General features: G+C 45.2%; 1 protein-coding gene across 4 annotated transcripts in view; it reads left to right on the top strand.

Moving 5' to 3' along the window:
- The window catches only part of SCN8A (sodium channel, voltage gated, type VIII alpha subunit), a 144,157-nt gene extending 120,364 nt beyond the window's left edge, over positions 1 to 23,793 (top strand). For 2 of the 4 annotated variants that reach the window (XM_011930634.1, XM_011930633.1), the window contains 4 exons: positions 106 to 243; positions 1,226 to 1,330; positions 5,002 to 5,272; positions 17,236 to 23,793. In XM_011930634.1, coding sequence (XP_011786024.1) covers positions 106 to 243; positions 1,226 to 1,330; positions 5,002 to 5,272; positions 17,236 to 18,383 — 1,662 coding nt within the window. In that variant the 3' untranslated portion in view covers positions 18,384 to 23,793. The remainder of the gene's footprint in view (positions 1 to 105; positions 244 to 1,225; positions 1,331 to 5,001; positions 5,273 to 17,235) is intronic. The other 2 variants (XM_011930632.1, XM_011930631.1) reach the window with 1 other exon arrangement.
- Positions 23,794 to 23,994: the final 201 nt, after the last annotated feature.

The following is a 23,994-nucleotide window of genomic DNA, read 5'->3' as shown; positions in this document are numbered from 1 at the left end:
AGGATGTTCAGCAGCTCAAATGGTCACAGTTATGACTGATGGTCTTGGCATGTCCAACTGCAAACTAGGAGCTGATTCTCTTCCTTTTATCCTGTCCTTTGACAGCCTGATGAGCAGCCTAAGTATGAGGACAATATCTACATGTACATCTACTTTGTCATCTTCATCATCTTCGGCTCCTTCTTCACCCTGAACCTGTTCATTGGTGTCATCATTGATAACTTCAATCAACAAAAGAAAAAGATAGGTCTCCTCCCCTCATTGCCAGTGGTTGGAAGTCAGCCCAGATAAGAGGCATCTTTGTCCCTATCTCTAGAAAGAAAATGTCCCTCTTTCTTTCTCTAAAATCTATATTGTCAGCTCACTGTGACCCTGGCCCCCATACATTAGCCCCAACACACTCTTTCTGTTCAGGGCTGGATTTTGCAGCACGTGGTTTGCCACACATACTAGCAGAGTCTTTTATTCTTGAGGCCTATGACTGGTCTTGGTCTCCCACCAGAAGCAGGTAGGTCAGAGAGTGCAGTCTAGCAACAGAGATGAAAAGGAAAGAAACAGATGAATAGCTATCGCAAGAAGTAGAAACTCTCTAGACTTGTGATTATCTAGTCAATCTCTGAGCACAAGGAAATTGGGATTTGAGAGACCACCCTTGGAAAGTTCACTTCCTTACCTGTTCTAGATGGTTAACAAGTTTCACAAAGCAACTTGAAAAAATTGCTCTTGTGACTCATTTTGTAAGTCAAGTCTATCCCGGCATATTCCAAGACACCCTCCAAATTGCTTTCTTGCACCAGAATTTCCAAATTTGGGGTATCATCTAAAATAAATTGGGTATCAGCCAGGACATGAAGATCTTTTTATTCTAAAATGTTTTGTCTAGAATGTATCAGGAAAACTGGCCCCCAGAAAATGAGACTGTGAGATACGACTGCCTTCAAAGTCACTGCTCTCAAGTTTATCCTTTCATGAGGGTCTATAATTGGATAGTCCATTTCCTTTCTACCTCAGGACTGGAAGATCTTAGAACTCCTGAGCTAAAACAAGGGCAGGTATCTCTTTAGAGCTGAATGATTATCCCAGGTCTACCCCACTTTGGGACAGCTATTAGCTACAAAGGAAAGGGATAGGTCTCCCCTCAGTTCTCAGTATTGATCCTTAGGTCCGAACCCATAGCATGTTGAGAGCCAGTTGTAATTGTCTGTTTTCTTCTTCCTTCCTTTACTTCGGAGGTCAGGACATCTTCATGACCGAAGAACAGAAGAAGTACTACAATGCCATGAAAAAGCTAGGCTCAAAGAAGCCACAGAAACCCATTCCCCGCCCCTTGGTAAGTGCATTGTGCAGGCTGAGGACTTAGTGACAACCCATATAGGAAAAGTACTGCTAGGGTTACTGCAAAGGAAGGAAAAAGGTAAGTGATTAGGCTGCTTTGTGCCTAATCCGCTCCTCACCACCCATCCAAAAAATCTGAATAGGAGAGCAGAACAGGGATTAAGCATGGGGGCTTTTACGTCAATCCTCAACCTATCCTCTGAACCTTCCTTGGGAACCGCCAAGAATCAGCATGTGAACCACATTGGCTTTGGCCCCTGTAGAGAGATGTTTTTAGAGACAACCAAAAATTAACAAGAGAAGATGAAATAAAATTGCTCTCTTTCCTACCAGTTCAAGATAGGATTTGGTCATAATTTTTTCAGCTTCTTTCTGCTCATTAGGTATGTCTTTGCAGGATGTGTCTAGAAACTAAAGTCATGCTTCTGGCTATTTGTGGGAGCAGAAGAGGGTAAAACTATGTGAGTCTGGTGCCCTGATTCCCTCTCTTGAGCTGAGCCTTTTATAAAACAGATTAGGGGGCTGAGATTCTGCTCCATTGTTCCATTGGTGGTGGTTGTCTTGTTTCAGAGAAGGAGAAGGAGATGCCCTGCTCCTGATTCCATATATCCGGTTGCGGGGGACATCACCCCCAAAAGCCAGGCGCAAAGTTCCTTCTTCTATAACTTCCATTTAGCAACTTTAAAAAACAGACACAACACCACCAAAAAACACTCAGCAGAACCTTTAATACAAAAGCTTCCCTGGCAATCTAATTTGTAGAAATAAAAGTAGAGTGACTATGTTTGAATCAAGAGTTATAGTTCCAGAGCATTTTCTCCCCTCATCCCCACACACGCTGCACATTGGCAAATCTACGGCATCAACCTGTGAAGGAAAAGAAATTCTAGGGCTTTGCAGAGCAGATTAAAACCCACCAAGTTAAAGTAATCCTGAAAATAAGCATCAGCCCAAGTACCTAGGTACTTAAAACAAACAAAAAAGCAAGGAATCTTAAGAAAGAGAACAGTTGGGATTTTTTATTTCCTTGATGTTAAGACTTCATTTTGTGATAGAAATGGGACTAAAGGGAATAGAAAAGGGTTAACATTTCTAAAGTTCTGTTTAGTACTTTACATATGGGAACCTGAGTGTATTTTCTTCCACATTAAAATATAATAACTTCCAGCCTAGGCAACATAATGAGACCCCATCTGTACAAAAAAAATGTTGTAAAAAGTAGCTGGGCATGGTTATGGGTACCTGTCATCCTCACTACGTAGGAGGCTGAGGTAAGAGAATTGCTTGAACTTGGAGGCCAGGACTGCAGTGAGTCATGACTGTGCCACTGTACTCCAGCTTGGGCAATACAGAGAGACTCTGTCTCAAAAAATACAAAATAGAATAAAATATTTTTTAAAATGTAGGAAACATTAAGAAAGAGTGATTAACATTCATTTAGCAAATATTTATCAGTCTCCACTACGTACCAGGCACTAAGCATTATGTGATGAACAAAAGGTAGACACTGCTGTCATGGAGCTTATAATAGTTGGGGAGATAGATAATAAATAAGCAAACAGCTACAATAAAATGTGGAAGATTGTGGGGAAAAAATTAACTGGAGGGCTATAAGTGCTGGATCTACTTTAATATAGTAGTCAGAGAAAGCCTCACTAAGGAGGGTCTACTTGAGTGGGTGAGAAGGAACCGGCTGGGCATGGTAGCTCATACTGTAATCCCAACTTGGGAGCTAGAGGCGGGCAGATTGCTTGAGCACTCCAGTCTGGGGAAGAGAGCAAGACCCTATCTCAAAAAAAAAAAAAAAAAAAAAAAAGAGATGGAACCAAAGAGCTGGGGAAAGAGATTCCTAGCAGAATACACATGACCCCAGAAGCAGAAAACAGTGTGGCCAGGGGGTGGTGAGCCAGAGGAGGGACATGAGCAGAGTCAGACTGTGCCAGGTGTCTCCCTGTAAGCCAGGTTAACAATAGGGATTGTGTTGCAAGCCCAGTGGGAAGCTCTTGAAAGGTTTTAAGTAGGGGAATGATATGATCCATTTGTTTTTTGTTTTATGTTTTGAGACAGAGTCTCTCTCTGTCAACCGGGCTGGAGTGCAGTGGCGTGATCTCGGCCCACTGCAACCTCTGCCTCCTGGTGGTTCAAGCAATTCTTGTGCCTCAGCCTCCCAAGTAACTGGGATCACAGGTGTCTGCCACCATGCCCAGCTAATTTTGTGTTTTTAGTAGAAACAGGGTTTCATCATGTTGACCAAGCTGGTCTTGAACTCCTGACTTCAAGTGATCCCTCTGCCTCGGCCTCCCAAAGTGCTGAGATTACAGGCATGAGCCACCACACCTGGCCATGATCCATTTGTTTTAAATCATTACACTTGCTATTGTATGAGGACTGCATTGGATGATGGCAAGAGAAGAAGTAGGAGACCAGTTAAGTGGCCAGACAAGTCCAGATGAGAGATGATGGTGGCTCAGGTTAGAGTAGAGCCAATAAAGATGGAATGAAGTGGATGAGCCCAAGTTCTATTTTTGGAGGAAGAATCAATAGGCCCTTCAGTGGATCAGATGAGGGAAAAGAAAGAGACAAAGATGGTCCTCAGATTTCTGGCTTGAGAGCCTGGATGAATAATTGAGATGAGAGGAACAAGCTGGGTGAGGGGCAGGGAACAGACTTGACTCTGCTTTGGACTTAAGTGTGAGAGGCTTGGACATGATAAGTTTGAGATGCTTATGAGTCATCAAGAAGAAGTGGCAAGTAAGCAGCTCAGGTTCAGAGGAAAGGTGTGGGCTGGAGAAGAAAAGCTTGAGAAGCATAAGTACATAGATACCACGTAAGCAGCAGAAATACATGAACTCTCGTAGGGCAAAAATTTAGAGAAAGAAGGGATTAAGAGAAGAAATTGCTTGCAGATGAGACCAAAAAAGGAGCAGCTGGGTAAGTAGGAAGCCATCCAGAGTGTGTGATGTCACAGACACAAAAGAGAAGTGGTCAGCTGGGTGTAGTGGTGCACACCTGTAGGCCCAGTTTATTGGGAGGCTCAGGCAGGAGTATCACCTAAGGCTAGGAGTTTGAATTGCTGTGTGCTATGATCGCACCTGTGCATAGCCACTGCACTCCAGCCTGGGCAACACAGTAAGACCCGTCTCTAAAAACAGAGAGAAAGGCTGGGCGTGGCTCACACCTATAATCCCAGCATTTTGGGAGGCCGAGGCAGACAGATCACTTAAGGCCAGGAGTTCGAGACCAGTCTGGCTGATATAGCGAAACCCCGTCTATACTAAAAATACAAAAAATTAGCCAAGCGTGGTGCTGTGTGCCTGTAATCCCAGCTATTCAGGAGACTGAGGCATGAGAATTGCTTGAACCTAGGAGGCAGAGGCTGCAGTGAGTCAAGATTGTACCACTGCACTCCAGCCTGGGCAACAGAATGAGACTCTGTCTCAAAAAAACAAACAAAAAACAGAAAGAGAAGCTTTCTTTGGAAAGCTCTTGGTGAGGTAATACTGATGTTGGTCTCCATCCATGCTCCTGATAGAGTAGCAGAGCTGACCAGTATTACAGAAAAGAAGGGAGAGGGCACCTCGATTAGCAGGGTGACAGCTTCCTTCCATAGGTTGACTTGGAAAGGTTTTCATGAATCTTTTATCTTTTCCTTCCCTTCCTCCCCAGAACAAAATCCAAGGAATCGTCTTTGATTTTGTCACTCAGCAAGCCTTTGACATTGTTATCATGATGCTCATCTGCCTTAACATGGTGACAATGATGGTGGAGACAGACACTCAAAGCAAGCAGATGGAGAACATCCTCTACTGGATTAACCTGGTGTTCGTTATCTTCTTCACCTGTGAGTGTGTGCTCAAAATGTTTGCGTTGAGGCACTACTACTTCACCATTGGCTGGAACATCTTCGACTTTGTGGTAGTCATCCTCTCCATTGTGGGTGAGTGGGGTTGGGGAAGTAGGCGAGGGGAAAGGGGACCTAACTGATTGTGAGGATGAGATATTCCAGGAGAGGAATGAGTGACACAGGTCTGAAGTGCAGGCAAGATACCCTCATAGCTTAAACCCATGTGTGCCCCTGAGTCATCTTGGGGGCCTGCCTAGCAGGTTCCATGGTCAGTGAGTTTCTACTGAGTGTTCTTAGTAGTCTTGGATTATAAATTCTGTGGCTCAGGGAAAAAAGGAAAAAAAAAAAAAGATTGGTTCTTGCTTTTAAGGAGTTTAAAGTCTAACAGGGAAGGTAAAAGAAAGTTGTCATTAAAAAATGTAGCACAATAGAAGTATAAAATGAAAAAAGGAATGATTGTTAACTTGGCTGTTAATGATATAGTCTAGGTAAGTTCTGGTGGTGATGGCCATGGTAGTGCTGCTATTACTGGCAGGGCTTGTTTACTGAGATTTTTCTATGGGCCAACTACAGTTTGAGAGTTTCTTCACCTGTGTTATCTCATTTGATTCTTATTACATCCCAGGAAGCAAGCTTCTTTATTATCCTGACTGTATAAATGTCCACAACCACTTGCTAAGAGGTGGTAGAGGCATAACTCAAGTTGATCCCAAAGTCCATGTTTTTTAATAGTGACTATGTGCATTTTGCTTCAACCTAAAAGTGTGGGGGGCATGATGTCCTGGCAGACAGGCAGAAGGAAATGCCACCCTGTTGATTGCCCTCCCAAAATGTTTCCTTGCCTTCCTGAAAGGCATCTTGTGTGATAAAACTCAGCCTTGGTTCCAGGTAAGTTTGACTCATTTACACTAGAGAGAGTGCTCAAGACCCGTGGGGCCAGCCCCAGAGCTCCAGTGGCCATGCTGGGCCTAGTGCAGTGGTGAGTAAGGTAACAGAAGGCAGGGGTCTCTTCTTGGCCCGTGCCACCCTCTAGTTCTGTCCTCCAGAGCAGCATGTCCAAAAGTGTGTTGATGTGTGGAACACTAACCCTATACATTTCTCCCCAAGAAAACAATCTCGTGAGGAAATTACTTTAGGTAACACTGCCTTTAATTTTCCTTTGGAGGTTCACAGTGCACATTAGTGAATTCTCTTGGAAGTCCTAGAAGTGGTGCATTCGTATAATCCCAGCACTTTGGGAGGCCAAGGTGGGCAGATAGCTTGAGCCCAGGAGTTCAAGACCAGCCTGGGCAACATGATAAAACCCCATCTCTGAAAAAAAAACAAAACACAAAAATGAGCCAGGCATGGTGGTATGTACCTATAGTCCCAGTTACTTGGGAGGCTGAGGTGGGAGGATTGTTTAAGCTCGGGAGGTGAAAGCTGCAGTGAGCCGAGATCACGCCATTGCACTTCCTAGATGACACAGAGAGACCTAGTCTCAAAAATAAAGAAATAATTCTGTTTAAATGTAACATAGCATCCCACCTTTATTAGACCACAGTTTCCTTTTTTTCAGTAATAATAATGATAGCTCACATTTTAATGGAACACATTATGTGCCAGGTACCATTATAAGTGCTTTAAATATGTTAATTCATATAATCCTCTCAACAAACCTCTAAGAATCCTGAGGAACTGAGGCACAGAGAGGTTCCCAAGACATGTGGCTGGTAAGTGAGCAAGTGAGAGTTCAAGCCCAGCCCACTGGCCTCAAGTCCATTCTCCTGATTTCTCACAAAACACACTTTGGACAATGCTACCCTTGTCCACTGCTCTTGAAACTTTCCTGGCCACTTATTGAGTGACGCAGAAAATCCACAGACCAAATCATACCCCCTATTTTCAAATGATACTCTAAAAAGAGGAAGATGTTTTTGATGATGAGGATTTTTATTAATCATTAATTTGTTCAGAAACAAAAGTATAGAAATCAACTTTTTAAAGTAAGAAATGTATCAGAGTTTTCTAGAGGAACAGAACTAATAGGATAGATGTATATATGAAAGGGAGTTTAGTGAGAACTGACTCACACGATCACAAGGTAAAGTCCCATGATAGGCCATCTGCAAGCTGAAGGGAGCCAGTAGTGGCTCAGTCTGAGTCCCAAGTCCTCAAAAGTAGGGAAACTGACAGTGCAGCCTTTGGTCTGGCCAAAGGCTTTCACTCTTGGTGAAAGTCCAAGAGTCCAAAAGCTGAAGAACTCAGAGTCTCATGTTCGAGGGCAGGAAGCATCCAGCGCGGGAGGAGATGAAGGCCGGAAGACGCAGCAAGTCAGCTTCTTCCATCTTCTTCTACCTGCTTTTTCTAGCCGAACTGGCAGCCGATTAGATGGTGCCCACCCACAATGAGGGTGGGTCTTCCTCTCCCAGTCCACTGACTCAAATTAAAAGTAATGGCAAAAACTGCAGTTGCTTTTGCACCAGCCTAATCTCTGGCAACACCCAGAAACAATACTTTGCATCCTTCAGTCCAATCAAGTTCACACTTAATATTAACCATTATAAGTCCACCCCTTGCCAACTTGAACCCGTACACATCTCCTGAAATCATACTTAATATCCAAATAAATACAGTAATAAGGTCATAATTACGCCTAACATAATACAGCTGTCCTTCATACAACAAGAAGCACACTAATCCTTAACCTGAACGCTATTACATAAAGTTAACTAAAGTTAACAACACTTAAATGCTGATATGAAGTCAACAAATCTTATGTCACATGATAAAGGAAAAAGAAAACTAAAATGAAGATATATTCCTAGTACAAGTATATACATGCACAAACATGTTCTTAACAAAATAAAGAGGAAATACTTATGACAACAGTCCTCATTTCTGCATCTGATCACGTGGTCGTAGCTGGCATTGATGACTACCTTCTACTACTCATTCTATATTCACTTTGCCTTCAGCAAGCCCAGGGCTGGTTGTGGTTTTTAACCTGGTGGAGTGACCCAAATCTTCATTCCTATAGGGTCTGGGGCATTTGTAGTCCTGCCTGGATTGGGCTGTTGTAGTTTCCCATTGACCTTAATCACAGGGCATGCTAATACTAAGAGACACCCTAAAGGATCTCCTGTATTCCATGCATACTCTTCCATACCTCCATTTTGAAGCAGTAGACTGATTTCATCTTGATCGTCTGGGTCAGTCACCCCAGCCAACACTATAACTCCCTTCTTAGACTGTTGACTTAGAGGTAGCCCAAAGTGGCTAGGTGGCATCATTGAATCATTGTTGTGTTTCCTAGTGGCAGCATTCCTCCCTCTGGAACTAAGACCTCTAACATAATGTCGCAGGAACAGGAAGCAAAAATTTTGCTAGCTGGTCACTAGGGGTGATGGGGAGTGGTGCCACTTCCATTTCCACCCCTTGATTCCTGGACCCATGAATCCTGGCTATGGGAGAAATAGTACCATCTATTGGATGCTGATTCAGAGCATACACAGCCTTCTGGAGAACTTTGCCCCAGCCCTGCAAAGTATTGTTACCTAGTTGGCATTGTAATCATGACTTCAAAAGGCCATTCCACCATTCTATCAATCCGGCTGCTTCAGGATGATGGGGAACATGGTAAGACCAGTGAATTCCATGAGCAGGAGCCCACTGCCACACTTCCTTAGCTATGAAGTGAGTGCCTTGGTCAGAAGCAGTGCTGTGTGGAATACCATGATGGCAGGTAATGCATTCCGTGAGTCCACAGATGGTAGTCTTAGAAGCACTGCTTGCAGGATAGGCAAACCCATATCCAGAGTAAGTGTCTGTTCTGGTGAGGACAAACCGCTGCCCTGTCCATGATGGAAGAAGTCCGATATAATCAGCCTGCCACCAAGTAGCTGGCTGATCACCCTGAGAAATGGTGCCATATTGAGGGCTCAGTGTTGGCCTCTGCTACTGGCAAACTGGACACTCAGCAGTGGCCATAACCAGGTCAGCCTTGATGAGTGGGAGTCCATGTTGGTGAGCCCATGCGTAACCTCCAGCCCTGCCACTATGGCCACTTTGTTCATGGGCCCACTGGGCAATGACGGGGTGGCTGGGGAAAGAGGCTGAGTGGTGTCCACAGAATGAATCATCCTATCCACCTGATTATTAAAAGCCTCCTCTGCTGAGGTCACCCTTTGGTAAGCATTCATGTGGGACACAAATATCTTCACAGTTTTTGACCACTCAGAGAGGTCCATCCACATACCTCTTCCCCAAATTTGTCACCAATCATGCTTCTTTGAAGTCCCTGACCATCCAGCCAAACCTACAGCCCATGAATCAGTATATAATTGCAAATCTGGCCATTTCTCCTTCCAAGCAAAGTGCACAACCAGGTGCACTGCTTGAAGTTCTGCCTGCTGGGAAGATTTCCCTTCACCACATCCTTCAGGGATGTCCTAGAAAGGGGCTATAGTGCTGCAGCTGTCCACTTTCGGGTGGTGCCTGCATTTCATGCAGAACCATCTGTAAACTAGACCCTAGTCTTCTCGTCTTCTGTCAGTTGATCATAGGGAACTTCCCCATCAGTGCAGGCTCCAGGAGAGAAGGCAGGGTGGCAGCAGTGGGGACCATGGGCATTTGAGCTACTTCCTCATGTAACCTACTTGTGCCTTTAGGACCTGCTTGAGCCCCATCAGGTGCATACCATTTCCATTTGATGATGGAATGCCGCTGTGCACACCCAACTTTATGGCTAGATGAGTCAGAGAGCACCCAGTTCATGAGAGGCGGTTCAGGTCGCATGGTAACTGGGTGACCCATGGTCAAACGTTCAGTTTCCACCAAAGCCCAGTAACAGGCCAAGAGCCGTCCCTCAAAAGGAGAGTAGTTATCTGCAGAAGATGTCAGGGTCTTGCTCCAAAATCCTGAAGACCTCCTCTGTGATTCATCCATGGGGGCCTACCAAAGGCTCTAAACAGCATCCCTATCTGCCACGGACACCTCAAGCACCATTGGATCTGCTGGGTCATATGGTCCAAGTGGCAGAGCAGCTTGCACGGCAGCCTGGACCTATTGCAGAGCCTTCTCCTGTTCTGAACCCCACTCAAAACTGGCAGCCTTTCAGGTCACTCAATAAATGGGCTGGAGTAACACACCCAAATGAGGAATGTGTTGCCTCCAAAATCCAAATAGGCCCACTAGGCATTGTGACTCTTTCTTGGTTGTAGGAGGGGCCAAACGTAGCAACTTATCCTTCACCTTAGATGGAATATCTTGGCAGGCCCCTCACCACTGGACCCCTAGAAATTTCACTGAGGTAGAAGGTCCCTGAATTTTAGTCTGATTTATTTCCCATCCCCTGGCACACAAATGTCTCACCAATAAGTCGAGTGTGTTTGCTACTTCTCGCTCACCAGATCCAATCAGCATAATGTCATCAGTGTAATGGACCATTGTGATATCTTGTGGAAGGGAAAAGCGATCAAGATCTCTGTGAGCAAGATTATGACACAAAGCCGGGGAGTTTACATACCTATACCCCTGAGGTAGGACAGTAAGGATATATTGCTGGCCTTGCCAGCTGAAGGCAAATTGCTTCTGGTGGACCTTATGGACAGGAATAGATAAAAAGGCATTTGCCAAATCAGTAGCTGCATACCAGGTACCAGGAGATGTGTTAATTTGCTCAAGCAATGAAACCACATCTGGTATAGCAACTGCAATTGGAGTCACCACTTGGTTCAGCTTATGATAATCCACTGTAATTCTCCAAGATCTGACATCTGCACAGGCCAAATAGGAAAGTTGAACGGGGATGTGGTGGGAATCACCACTCTTGCATCTTTCAAGTCCTTGATGGTGGCACTTATCTCTGCAGTCCCTCCAGGGATGCAGTACTGTTTTTGATTTACTGTTTTTCTAGGTAGAAGCAGCTCTAATGGCTTCCATTTGGCCTTTCCCACCATAATAGGCCTCACACTACCAGTCAGGGAGCCAATGTGGGGATTCTGCTGGCTGCTAAGTATGTCTGTGCCAATTACACATTCTGGCGTGGGAAAATGACCACAGGATGAATCTGGGACCCACTGTAAGTCAGAGCTGAGCTAAAACTTCATTAATTACCTGACCTCCGTAAGCCCTTACTCTAACTGGAGGACCACAATCATGTTTTGGGTCCCCTGGAATCAATGTCAGCTCAGAGCCAGTGTCCAGTGTCCAGTAGTCCCCAAAAAAGGACCAGTTACTCTGGTAAAAGGCTGGAGGTCTCCTTGGGGAAAATTGGGAGAAAGATTAACAGTATAAATTATCAGTAGTGTAGTGGGGTCCTTCCTCAAAGGGACCTGGCCTCCCCTTTATTCAAGGGGAATATTATTGTGAGTCTGTATGCTGCTTCAAGTCTGGAAATGGATTGGGGGGCATGATTCTCTATTTTTATAATTCAAATTAGTCCTTTGTCCACTTGACCTGGAAGTTTTCTGCTTATACAAATTAAGAAAGAATGTAGTAGGCTTCCTATCAATTTCACTTCTAGGAACACCATGATCAGCCAATGCCAGAGCTCTACACTAGTCAGACTATTCTGATTGCTGCTTTGCCTCTGCTACCCATTATGGTAGCTATGCCCACCTTGCCTTTGACAGTTAAGTGCCCCCACTTGGCCCCTGCCACCTCGGGATCCCATTATTCCCTTTGCATTTAAATTATCCAGTTGAGTGACTGCAGTTCCCACTGTAAGATCTGGCGTACAGGGAAGAGCAATCACAGAGCTCTTCAAGGATGCAGGTGCTCCCCTCACAAATCTATTTTGCAAGGTATTAGTGAAGGGAATGTCTTCTGGACCCTACCAGTTGGGATGAGTAGGTTTAAGGTGACTAATCCACTCTAGCATTGCAATCTCCCTACGCCTTTGGATCCCTTCCTCTACATTAAACCAAGGGAGATCAGGCATATCCAGCTCACTCACAGTGGGCCATCTTTCAATCCATGTTTCAGCTAACCAAGCAGATAAACTATTAGAACCTTTTTAAACTCCCCAAGCTGTAATATTAAATACAGAATCCCTGCTTAGTGGGCCCATATCAATAAATTCAACCTGATCCAACTTTATGTTCCTTCCACCATTGTCCTACAACCTTAATATCCATTCCCATACCTGTTCTCCAGATTTCTGCTTATACAAATTAGAAAACTCCAGCAGGCCAGGCACCGTGGCTCATGCTTGTAATCTGAGCATTTTGGGAGGCTGAGGGGGGCAGATCACTTGAGGTCAGGAGTTCAAGACCAGCCTGGCCAATATGGTGAAACCCCGTCTCTACTGAAAATACAAAAATTAGCCGGGCATGGCGGCATGCACCTGTAATCCCAGCTACTCGGGAGGCTGAGGCACGAGAATCACTTGAACCCGGGAGGTGGAGGTTGCAGTGAGTGGCGATTGCATCACTGCACTCCAGCCTGGGCTACAGAGCAAGACTCCATCTCAAAAAAAAGAGAAAGAAAAAAAAAAATCAAGCAGTTCTTTTGGAGTGTAGCTCATCTCGTGGGTCACACTCTGAACCTCACCTCTAGGGACCTGCCATGACTTGAGTCTAGTTACAGGTCTAGAAACAAACAGGGGTGTTGGGGGTGGATTCAGAGGAGAATCAGCATTGTCTTGCCTGGCAACTGCCTCTGGGGAGACCACTGTTGCCTCAAGTATTGCAGGGTTAATCTCAGACAAATGTGGAAAGGCTGGTGGCAGCCTGGGTGAGGGAAGGGATATTGCCACCACTGGGGATGGTCCTCTGGCAAAAAAGGCTGTCAGAGTTTACAAGCTCAGCGTCCCCAGCTTCATCAGGGTCCTCCCACACATCCCTATTCCAAGTTGCAGAGTCCTGTTCTTTTCCAATCAATGCCCTCACTTTAACAATAGATACCGGCAGGGGGTGGTGGTTCACGCCTGTAATCCCAGCACTTTGGGAGGCCAAGGCAGGCGGATCACGAGGTCAGGAGATCAAGACTATCCTGGCTAACACGGTGAAACCCCACCTCCACTAAAAAATACAAAAAAATTAGCTAGGCCTGGTGGCGGGCGCCCGTAGTCCCAGCTACTTGGGAGGCTGAGGCAGGTGAATGGCGTGAACCCGGGAGGCGGCGGAGCTTGCAGTGAGCCAAGATCGTGCCACTACAGTCCAGCCTGGGGACAGAGCAAGACTCTATCTCAAAAAAAAAAAAAAAAATAGATACCTAGTGAGGCTGTGCATGCACTTTTCCTTGCAGGCCAGCCACTTGCATGATAAGAGCTTGTGTCTGATTTTCTGTATTTTCAGCCACTTGCATGATAAGAGCTTGTGTCTGATTTTCTGCCATTTCAGCCCTTTGTCTAGAGGAGATAAGACTCAGGGCAATCTTAGAAGACTTGAAGCTCAGTATGTGCTTCTGGAGCTGGGAGTTAGCATCCCTGAGCTCATCCTTTTCTTTCATCACTTTCTCTAGCAAACTTAGGAGCAACCAACCAACTTCATTATATTCCTTGGTTCTCCACATAGTCACTAAACTCTTTGCCTTTCAAGAGCGATGAATCAGGAATATCAAATACCATCTATTTTGCAAAACTCCCTGAACAGTTCATACCAGGGACTATTAGTGTTCTCCATACTATCAGAAGTAGAATCCTTCGCATTTTTGGGTCTAATCAGATTAAGCAGCCAACTCCAGAAACCCCAAAAGCAACTAAAGAAATCTATCTTTAAAATTCTGTTCCTCTAGAACCACTCCTGGTAACAAAATCCGTCAGGGTTTTCTAGAGGGACAGAACTAATAGGATAGATGTGGTCTTACATGATCACAAGGTGAAGTCCCACAATAGGCCATCTGCAAGCTGAGGAGCAAGGAAACCAGTAGTGGCTCAGTCCGAGTCCCAAATCCTCAAAAGTAGGGAAGCTGACGGTGCAGCCTTTGGTCTGTGGCCAAAGGCCTGAGAGCCCCTGTAAAACCACTGGTGTAAGTCCAAGATCCAAAAGCCAAAGAACTTGGAATCTGATGTTTGAGGGCAGGAAGCATCCAGCGCAGGAGGAGATGAAGGCTAGAAGACTCAGCAAGTCAGCTGCTTCCACCTTCTTCTGCTTGCTTTTTCTAGCTGAGGTGGCAGCCAATTAGATGGTGCCCAGCCACACTGAGGGTGGGTCTTCCTCTGCCAGTCCACTGACTCAAATGTTAATCTCCTCTGGCAACACCCAGAAACAATACTTTGCATCCTTCATTCCAATCAGGTTGACAATATTAACTATCACAAGGAATTGGGGTAAAACTAGCTCTGAAACCACCTGCAGTACCCCTTACATGGTGTTTCCACTGCCTACATCACTGTCTGCCCCATTTCTCTCCCTTTTTCTATGGGGACAAACACATTCATCTTTCAAAACCTACCTCAGGCATCATCTTCTCTCTGAAGCCCTACTTGCCCACCATATATGGGCTGCAAGTATCACATATACTTGAATAGATGTTACATAACCTGACTTATTTGGTCAGGTTATGATTTAATTGAGAGAGCTGAGAAATCATCATGGGTGGGTCCTGGCTAAGGTAGAGATTTTCTTGAAGGCTCAAATACCCCATGGAGGTTACCTGACCCAAGAGGCTCCAAGAGGTTACCTGACTCCCTCTATGAACTTACTGCATCTTGTCTTTTCCTGAAAAGCTGAGATTCTTCAAAGGGGATTCTATAGCCTTGTGCAGTTAACTGCCCCAGTATTTATGCATTCTTATGATTGAGAAATGTTTCCTTAAATTAAATCCCTCATGTCAGCTGAAGCTCCCATTGTCTTGTTAGTGCCTGGACAGCAAGAGAAGGTACTGAACAAAGAGAACATGTCAGTGCCTTCCCTTCGGTTGTCATTTCCCAGACTTTTCGACTCCTTCCTTCCTTCTGTGGCCCCTCATTTGGGTTCCCTCATTGCTCTGTAGCTTTAAAGAACAAGTGGCCTGGTTGAGGCGAATCCAGGATGAATATAACTAGAAAAAGGCTCTCTGATTTATACACTTTCACCTTTTGCCTTTATAGCCTAATGCCTTGGCATCTTTACCTGCTGATACTGGTTTCTTTTCTTTTTCTCCTTTTTTTTTTTTTTTTTTTAAGACAGAGTCTCTGCCTGTCACCCCGGCTGGAGTGTGATCTCGGCTCACTGCAACCTCTGCCTCCCAGGCTCACGCAATTCTCCTGCCTCAGCCTCCTGAGTAGCTGGGGTTACAGGCATGCGCCACCGCACCCAGCTAACTTTTGTACCCTTTTTCTTTTTGAGACGGAGTCTCACTCTGTCACCCAGGCTGGAGTGCAGTGGCGTGATCTCGGCTCACTGCAACCTCCGCCTCCCGGGTTCAAGCGATTCTCGTGCCTCAGCCTGCCAAATAGCTGGAATTACAGGCATGTGCCACCACACTTGGCTAATTTTTTTGAATTTTTAGTAGAGACTGGGTTTTGCCATGTTGGGCAGGCTGGTCTTGAACTCCTAGCCTCAAGTGATCTGCCCACCTCAGCTTCCCGAAGTGCTGGATTACAGGCATCAGCCACTGCACCCAGCCTGATACTGGTTTCTGATTCACGACTTGCAGCACAAAATCTATCAGCTCAGAGTTGAAAGTCACTCCTGAGAGTCCCTTTAGTTTTCTAGGCTAGTTTGGTAGACTAGGGAGGTAGGGCTATGCGAAACCAGAGATGTTCTTTCAGAGCAAAGACAATTTCAAAACATACTTTGAAAATTGCTAGCACTAGCAGAATAACTAAGACATCAAAGTTAAAGGACAATGAGGTCATGAGGTGGAGCCAGGACCTCTCATTTATTGTTTGTGGATATGGAAATTTGATTCCATTGTGGAGAGTATCAGTAACATCTTAGAAAATCATATGTGCACAAATCTGGGGGAAAAAAACTAATCATTCTTGAGTAGAAAAACAAGTAAATGAGGATCTATTCATAAAAGGGAATACCACTCAATTGTTAGAATGAATAATCTAAAATTATTTCAACATGAGGGATCAATCTCACAATTGTAATGTTAAATCTCAAAAACAAGGTAGAGACCTAAATAGATGGACCTCAGGAGACATATACAGCCTGGATGTGGCATTTCACACCTGTAATCCCAGCACTTTGGGAGGTTGAGGAGGGAGGGTCGGATTGCTTGAACCCAGGCATTCAAGAACAGCCTGGGCAACATAGCAAGACCCCCATCTCTACAACATGTTTAAACTAAATAAACAAGACAGATATAGTATAATTTCCTAACCATAGTAGGAAATTATATATATGTAGGATTCTTACATAGTAAATCTATAAACACACACACTAGAATGATACATACCATCTTCAGGATTGTGGATGCTTCATCTGGGAATGATGAAAGAGGAAGAAAAATTGGTAAAATGCTAGCCTGTATTAAATCTGTGCTCCATCCCAGTTACTCAGGAGGTCTGAGGTAGGAGGATCACTTGAGCCAAGAAGTTTGAGACCAGCCTGGGCAACATAGCAAGACCCCATCTCAAAACAAAAAACAGCATCAAAAAACAAATTTGTGTGTTAGTTATGCAGTGTTTGGCACATAGGTGTCTATTTTATTGTCTACTTTTCTGTATGTTCAAAACGTCACTTTTTTTTTTTTTTTTTTTTTGGAGACAGGAGTCTTGGTCTGTCACCAAGGCTGGAGTGCAGTGGCGTGATCTGGGCTTACTGCAGCCTCCACCTACCGGGTTCAAGTGATCCTTGTGCCTCTGCCTCCCAAGTAGCTGGAATTACAGATGTGCACCACCATGCCCAGCTAATTTTTTATTTTCAGTAGAAACAGGGTTTCACCATGTTGGCCAGGCTGGTCTCCAACTCCTGGCCTCAAGTAATCCACCTGCCTTGGCCTCCCAAAGTGCTGGGATTACAGGCGTGAGCCACCATGCCCAGCCAAAATGTCACTTTTTGAGAGTTCAGACTGAATAGTAAGGCACTTATTCTGCAAAGCCCTTTGAACCTAAGGGTTCCACAGTGCCAGGTAAAAAAAGTGAAGAGAAAGGGTGTCTCCAATCTCAATAACACAACGTCTTCTATTCCTCTTCTTAGGAATGTTCCTGGCAGATATAATTGAGAAATACTTTGTTTCCCCAACCCTATTCCGAGTCATCCGATTGGCCCGTATTGGGCGCATCTTGCGTCTGATCAAAGGGGCCAAAGGGATTCGTACCCTGCTCTTTGCCTTAATGATGTCCTTGCCTGCCCTGTTCAACATCGGCCTTCTGCTCTTCCTGGTCATGTTCATCTTCTCCATTTTTGGGATGTCCAATTTTGCATATGTGAAGCACGAGGCTGGTATTGATGACATGTTCAACTTTGAGACATTTGGCAACAGCATGATCTGCCTGTTTCAAATCACAACCTCAGCTGGTTGGGATGGCCTGCTGCTGCCCATCCTAAACCGCCCCCCTGACTGCAGCCTAGATAAGGAACACCCAGGGAGTGGCTTTAAGGGAGATTGTGGGAACCCCTCAGTGGGCATCTTCTTCTTTGTAAGCTACATCATCATCTCCTTCCTAATTGTCGTGAACATGTACATTGCCATCATCCTGGAGAACTTCAGTGTAGCCACAGAGGAAAGTGCAGACCCTCTGAGTGAGGATGACTTTGAGACCTTCTATGAGATCTGGGAGAAGTTCGACCCCGATGCTACCCAGTTCATTGAGTACTGTAAGCTGGCAGACTTTGCAGATGCCTTGGAGCATCCTCTCCGAGTGCCCAAGCCCAATACCATTGAGCTCATCGCTATGGATCTGCCAATGGTGAGCGGGGATCGCATCCACTGCTTGGACATCCTTTTTGCCTTCACCAAGCGGGTCCTGGGAGATAGCGGGGAGTTGGACATCCTGCGGCAGCAGATGGAAGAGCGGTTCGTGGCATCCAATCCTTCCAAAGTGTCTTACGAGCCAATCACAACCACGCTGCGTCGCAAGCAGGAGGAGGTATCTGCGGTGGTCCTGCAGCGTGCCTACCGGGGACATTTGGCAAGGCGGGGCTTCATCTGCAAAAAGACAACTTCTAATAAGCTGGAGAATGGAGGCACACACCGGGAGAAAAAAGAGAGCACCCCATCTACAGCCTCCCTCCCGTCCTACGACAGTGTAACTAAACCTGAAAAGGAGAAACAGCAGCGGGCAGAGGAAGGAAGAAGGGAAAGAACCAAAAGACAAAAAGAGGTCAGAGAATCCAAGTGTTAGAGGAGAACAAAAATTCAGTATTATACAGATCTAAAACTCGCAAGTGAAAGATTGTTTACAAACTTCCTGAATATTATCAATGCAGAACAGCTGTGGAGACTCTAACCTGAAGATCTATACCAAACGTCGTCCGCTTACCACGTAACACAGCTGCATCTTGAGCAGTGACCTGCCAAGGGCAAAGGACCCCGCTCCCTAGACTCACAGATTTTCTAATGCTTGGGCAGGTGGTTACTGCATGTTCCACATCAGTCAATGCAACTTAGGACAAAACTAACCAGATACAGAAACAGAAGAGAGGCTGCCGGGACCAGCATATTTCCGTTGCAGCCAAATGGATTTTATTTTTTCATTTTATTGATTCTCAGAAGCAGAAGGCATCACTTTAAAAGTTCGTTTGTTCATGCAAACTATATTTGCATTCTTACATTAGTTAAGCTAAGCAGCAAAAAGAACACACACACACACACACACTCACATTTAGCCCATGTCATTTGTCAGTTTCTTTGACATAAAAGTGCATCTTCTCCACATGGGCTTCACGTGGTTTGGAGATGGGTGGGGGAAAACAATCAGGTTTCTTCAGGCTGAGGAGGACTTGCTCAGGCCGATTCCAAACATTGTGCTCGTTCAATGCGTAGAAATGATTTGCATGATGGCATGCCGTGATCAGAAGTCATGCATGAGATCCATACACCACAGGACACTACTAATCTAGTCCCTTGCATTGGGTCAGCCTTTGGACAGGACCCAGCCCTGCACCGTTCACTGTATTTGGAGAAAATGGTAAGAGTTCCATACCGGCTATAATTCTTTATTATGAGTTCTTAAAAGTCCTTCATACACCTTCTGGGTAGGGAAATAACCAACTAATTGACTAACACCACCACCAACAAAAAACAAACCCAATCCAACAAGCAGATGGATCCGTTGCGTGTATATGTTTAACAGACATCTCTAACATACAGCCATTGTTGCACATTTTGCAAGATGAACTATTTAATGCTGCTCTGTGTCCAGTACATGGGGGAGATTTTGATCCCAAATGGTTTGTACTATTTATGTCACTGTAAAACCAAATCCTAGGGCTAAAAAAAAAATTCATTTGTATCTTGCAGTATTTATGATGATCGTTTAGCCTTCATACTGGAGCACTGACACTTATTTGGGGTAGAGATAAAAGTGCTATTCAAAGTAGCACCAGTTATCTCTAGGGGTAATTTGGGGAACTTAAAACGACCTTTCATTGGGAGTTATGGGGTCCTCATTTCATTTCGTATCATGTCCTCTGCATTGTGGCTTTCTCCAGGCATGGGTCGATACCGCGAGGGGTTCAGATATTCTGAACTGGCCTCTCTCTTCTGCAGAGGGGTCGTCGCATACTCACACACTGCATGGTTCCCCCTGCCTCCATCACATTTCTCCACTGAGCAGGGCTTCCCTTGCCCACAGAGGTGGGTGAGGGTAGCAGCACTGGGGTTACGGCTGTGATTTCCTTCATTTATTATTAGAATAATAGTCACTGGTGGGACCTGAGGTAGAGATGGAGCCGCCTCTGAACCAAGCTCACTTGGTTTCTTTACTGCACTTGTTTTCATGAGAAAGCAATTTAATATTAATTCTTTAGGATGTTCCAGCTTCCCCCAGCGCATTCCCTTGCAGCCAGTTTTGCAATCTGCTTAGCGACCTGCCCATTGTCATTGAAGTGTGGCTTCTAGGGGAGCATCATTTCTTCCATTCCATCTCCTGCTTTAGGAAAGACAGTTTTTAGTCCAGGGGTTTCTCACCTAATGACTGGATTTCAAAGCCAAGATGCTGCAGTTGAATGTTGTCAGTAAGTCTATACAAAGAGTGAAAAGAGACTTTAGCATGTGAACCAAATCAAAATAACTTCTTCCTGAACCATACACTAGAGGGGGAAGAACCACCAACCCATAATCAGACACACCGATCTGCCTTGCAGTAGAAGCACTTTGAAGGTAATTTCACAGTCCACCTGACTAGTTTTGCATAGAACAAACCACAGTAAGTCGGTAAGCAGAGCTTTCTATCTTGTTGGACCACTAGAAACTCTGTCCAGCTCTCTCAAGCGTGCTTCTGCAGCAGCATCCATAGAATTTTTGTACTACACCCAATACCAGACTGGGAAGGCATATCTTTCAGTGACCCTGCTAACTGCTAGGATCAATGTATAGTAACATGTACAGGCTACATTGTAAACAGCACAAAACAGAAGCTGACATGTGTGGTTATTCTTTTTAAGAGAATTATAAATACTGTAATATAATTTTATTTTATTGGCATGCCTTTTTGTAAATATAAATTATTAACTTATTAAATAGGAAATGGCTTCTGGCTTATGCCATTGTCATGTTTATTTTTATTTTTTATACTTTTCTTTCTTCTTAGAACTTAGATGCTGTCAGCCAATGTACATCCCCAAACCAGACAGACAGACAAAAAATTTTTTATTGCTAATGGTCTTTTCCAAAACAACAAAAAATATATATTTTTGTTCCAATGTGCAATAAATTCTAACCACGTCTATGCAAGATTTGGCTAAACTTAATAATTGTTCTTAGGTCTTGAGATGGGCGACAGAGCTGTAAGATCCCGCTAAGTACACCATGTGCTCATGCTAGTGATGTCATTAAGCTACTAGAGCATAGTGATGAGATTTCTCTGAGATGTAACCGTTTCCCTCTGCTAGCTCCTGACCCCAGCCCAATAGGCTGTCTCCTCAGTAACACATGGGCCTTGGTATCTGGCACCCATCAGCCAGCCTCATAGGAAAGAAGCCACCTCCGCTGTATTTGAAGTTTCACTTAAAAAATAAAAAACCCTTTTTATCCTTCACCCACTGTCCTTCCACCTGCTCACTCACTCTTTCACCCATCCTGCTCCACACTTCTTTGGTAGTAAATGACACCATCACCAGCAGTTTACACCCGCAGTTAACAGGCATTGAACTGAAAGAATCAGCGATGACGTTTGTATGCATCTTCGCTGAGTGGGTAAGTGGCAACGCTTTGCCAAATATTAACGAAGCCAATCAAAAAGCAGCAGCAGCCACAGTATCACTGCACATATATATAGATATATATAAATATAATATAAATATTTATTTTTTGTAGCCAGGTCCTTGGTGCAGTATTTATACTCCACAATCCACCTTTTAAAAAAAGGACAAAAAGCAAAAAGATGTGTGATGCTGTTAATTTAAAATGCAGAGCCAAAGCCACTGAGCAGCAGCTGACATGGTTGCTGGTTTGTGTGTGAAAAACATTTTTCCCCTCTTCTTTCCTTAACCTCCTTGTTGCTTAGGATGAGGAGACTGTAATTTAAAGCAGAGGATGGGAGGAGGAAGAAACTTCCATGTTAACATGGCCTACTCTCACTCCTTTCTAAATGAGCCACTTTTGGCATCAGAAGTTGACTGGAGAGAGAGAAAAAAAAAACTCCCAGTCAAAGCTCCTAAAGCGACAGTGCCCAGAGTTCTTTTATTTTTGCTGCAACCGACGTAAACCTGTAAAAGACCAACAGTGAAGATTAGTGTATTAGTGAATGCATGGAGGCCACTGCTGCCCTAATGAGACGTGATAAAAAGTCCATCACTCCTCTAAGCCAAAAGGAAACAAAATAAAAATGACCCTTTTTACTGTACAAGGGAAGCCTGTCTTGGTGTGTTTGTTGCTTGACTATCCCAATTCTTGAGTCCTGGGAGGGGTCTGGGAATTGGGACCTTAGCACATTTGGGGAAAAGAGGGGCATGGAGGGAAGAGAAATCAAAGGGGCTCTCGCAAAGTTCTGGCTGAGGAGAGATTGGAAGAAAAGCAAGGTCCTGACCCCCCAGATCCCCACTCACCCATTGCATGTGGCATTCCCCACTACTGGCCGGTGCTTAGAGGCCCATAAAACCCCTCCTCACCTAATCCACCTGGCAGAGCCCTCAGAGATGACGTCAGCCAACCCAGCTGGACTGGCCTTACTTCTGCCTTTTTCACCTGTATGTTTAAAAAAAAAAAACCTACCCCCATGCCCCAAAGCTAGGGCATGCGCGATGCCCAACGGCCTCCACTCTGCAAGCTCATACTGGGCCCTGCCCTCCATCACCCCAGACAGGCCCACAGACGAGGCCTGGTCTCCTTCACATTTCTGTGGGGGTGGGGGCACCCTTCCCCTTCCTTCTCTCCCTGTCCTCCTCTGGGGACATCCCTCTCTAGGCCTAGGCCATGTCTCCTGGTTCAGGAACACTCTCTCAGGAGGATCTCGAAGTGCCCACTCTAGTCCGCTCCAGTAGCTGCACTCTGGAGCGAGATGGCTGGTAGGTCAGTCCCCATCCTCCTCCCTCGGCCCCCAGCCTCCAGGCCTGCTGTGGAGGTGAGATCGCCATGGGTCATGACTTTCTGACTTGAGACCTGGGCATCCTCTGTAATGATGCCTCTTTCTTTTCTCAGATGTTGCCCACAGTTTAGCAAAAAGCTTTGTTCATTTTCAGGTACCCCCCACCCCCTGAAGAATTGGCTGCTACTTGCCAGCCAGGGGGACATCAGGAGAGAAGAGGAAGTCTGGGTTGGGAGGGGCCCAAGTTTTGCAACAGAGTTTCCATTGTTCAGCTCTGTGCTTTCTTGGATTCCCTTTCCAAGATTACCAAGATTTCCTCCATTAAAACTCCTGAGGCACCCCCTGCCCCTGCCCCCCACTGCTGTTTGCTGTACATAGAGGCTAAGTGGGGTGGGGTGGGTGGGTGTGCACATGTGGTGTGTGTGTGTGTGAAGAATGTATATAGGTAAAGGGGAGTGTGGTCCAGTGGTTCCAGAAAAGGGACAGAACTCCTGTGTTCTATCCCTAGCTTGACCGCTGGCTCGCTGTGTGGCCTTGGGCAAGTCACTTAACCTCTCTGTGCCTCAGTTCCCCCATCTGTAAAATGGGGATAATAATACTGACCTACCTCACAGGGGTGTTGTGAGGCTTTAACTCAATGTTTTGTAAAGCGTTTTGAGATACAGAGGCAAAGGCGCTAGGGAAGGGCAAAGTATTATTGGACTTAAGGAAGCTGAAATGGTACCATAAATGCTGCTATTCTGAGAGCCATTTTAAACTGCACTGCTCCAACCACCCCCGCTTCTCATCACCAGGACAGCAGGTCGAGAAAATGACTTTCCTTTCACTTGCTTCTGGGGTTTGTGATTATTCAAGACAATTTTTCCCCTTGCTGTATCTCCTTCCCTCACCTCCTCGACTTGTTCCCTGTTCTGTTTATGCGGAAATGGCAGAAATGCTTGAGAAATGAGAATGTGTAAGTGGATTGGAAGTTTATAGTATGAAATTTCAATTTTACTTTGTACTGTACATCTTTTTACTTTAGAATTTGCAATAAAGGGTTACGTCAATCTTGTTTTCAACTCTCCTCTTGGACTGGCCTGTCATTCTGTCATTGCCCTCACACTGAAGCCCAAGGTGGACAGGCGCCACCACCTCGCAGGATCCCTGTGGCAGGGACAGAGTCTGCGTGAGGGCTCACCCTGGATGGGGAGGCAGTGCCCGAGCCAGTCCCAGGTGTGTGGGAAAGGTTTGGGATTTCACTCAGCATGTCAGGAGGCCTTGCCTG

The sequence above is a fragment of the Colobus angolensis genome, unplaced genomic scaffold, assembly GCF_000951035.1.
Source record: "Colobus angolensis palliatus isolate OR3802 unplaced genomic scaffold, Cang.pa_1.0 Scaffold87, whole genome shotgun sequence".
Lineage (NCBI taxonomy): Eukaryota > Metazoa > Chordata > Mammalia > Primates > Cercopithecidae > Colobus > Colobus angolensis.
This window is presented reverse-complemented; position numbering and strand designations above follow the sequence as displayed.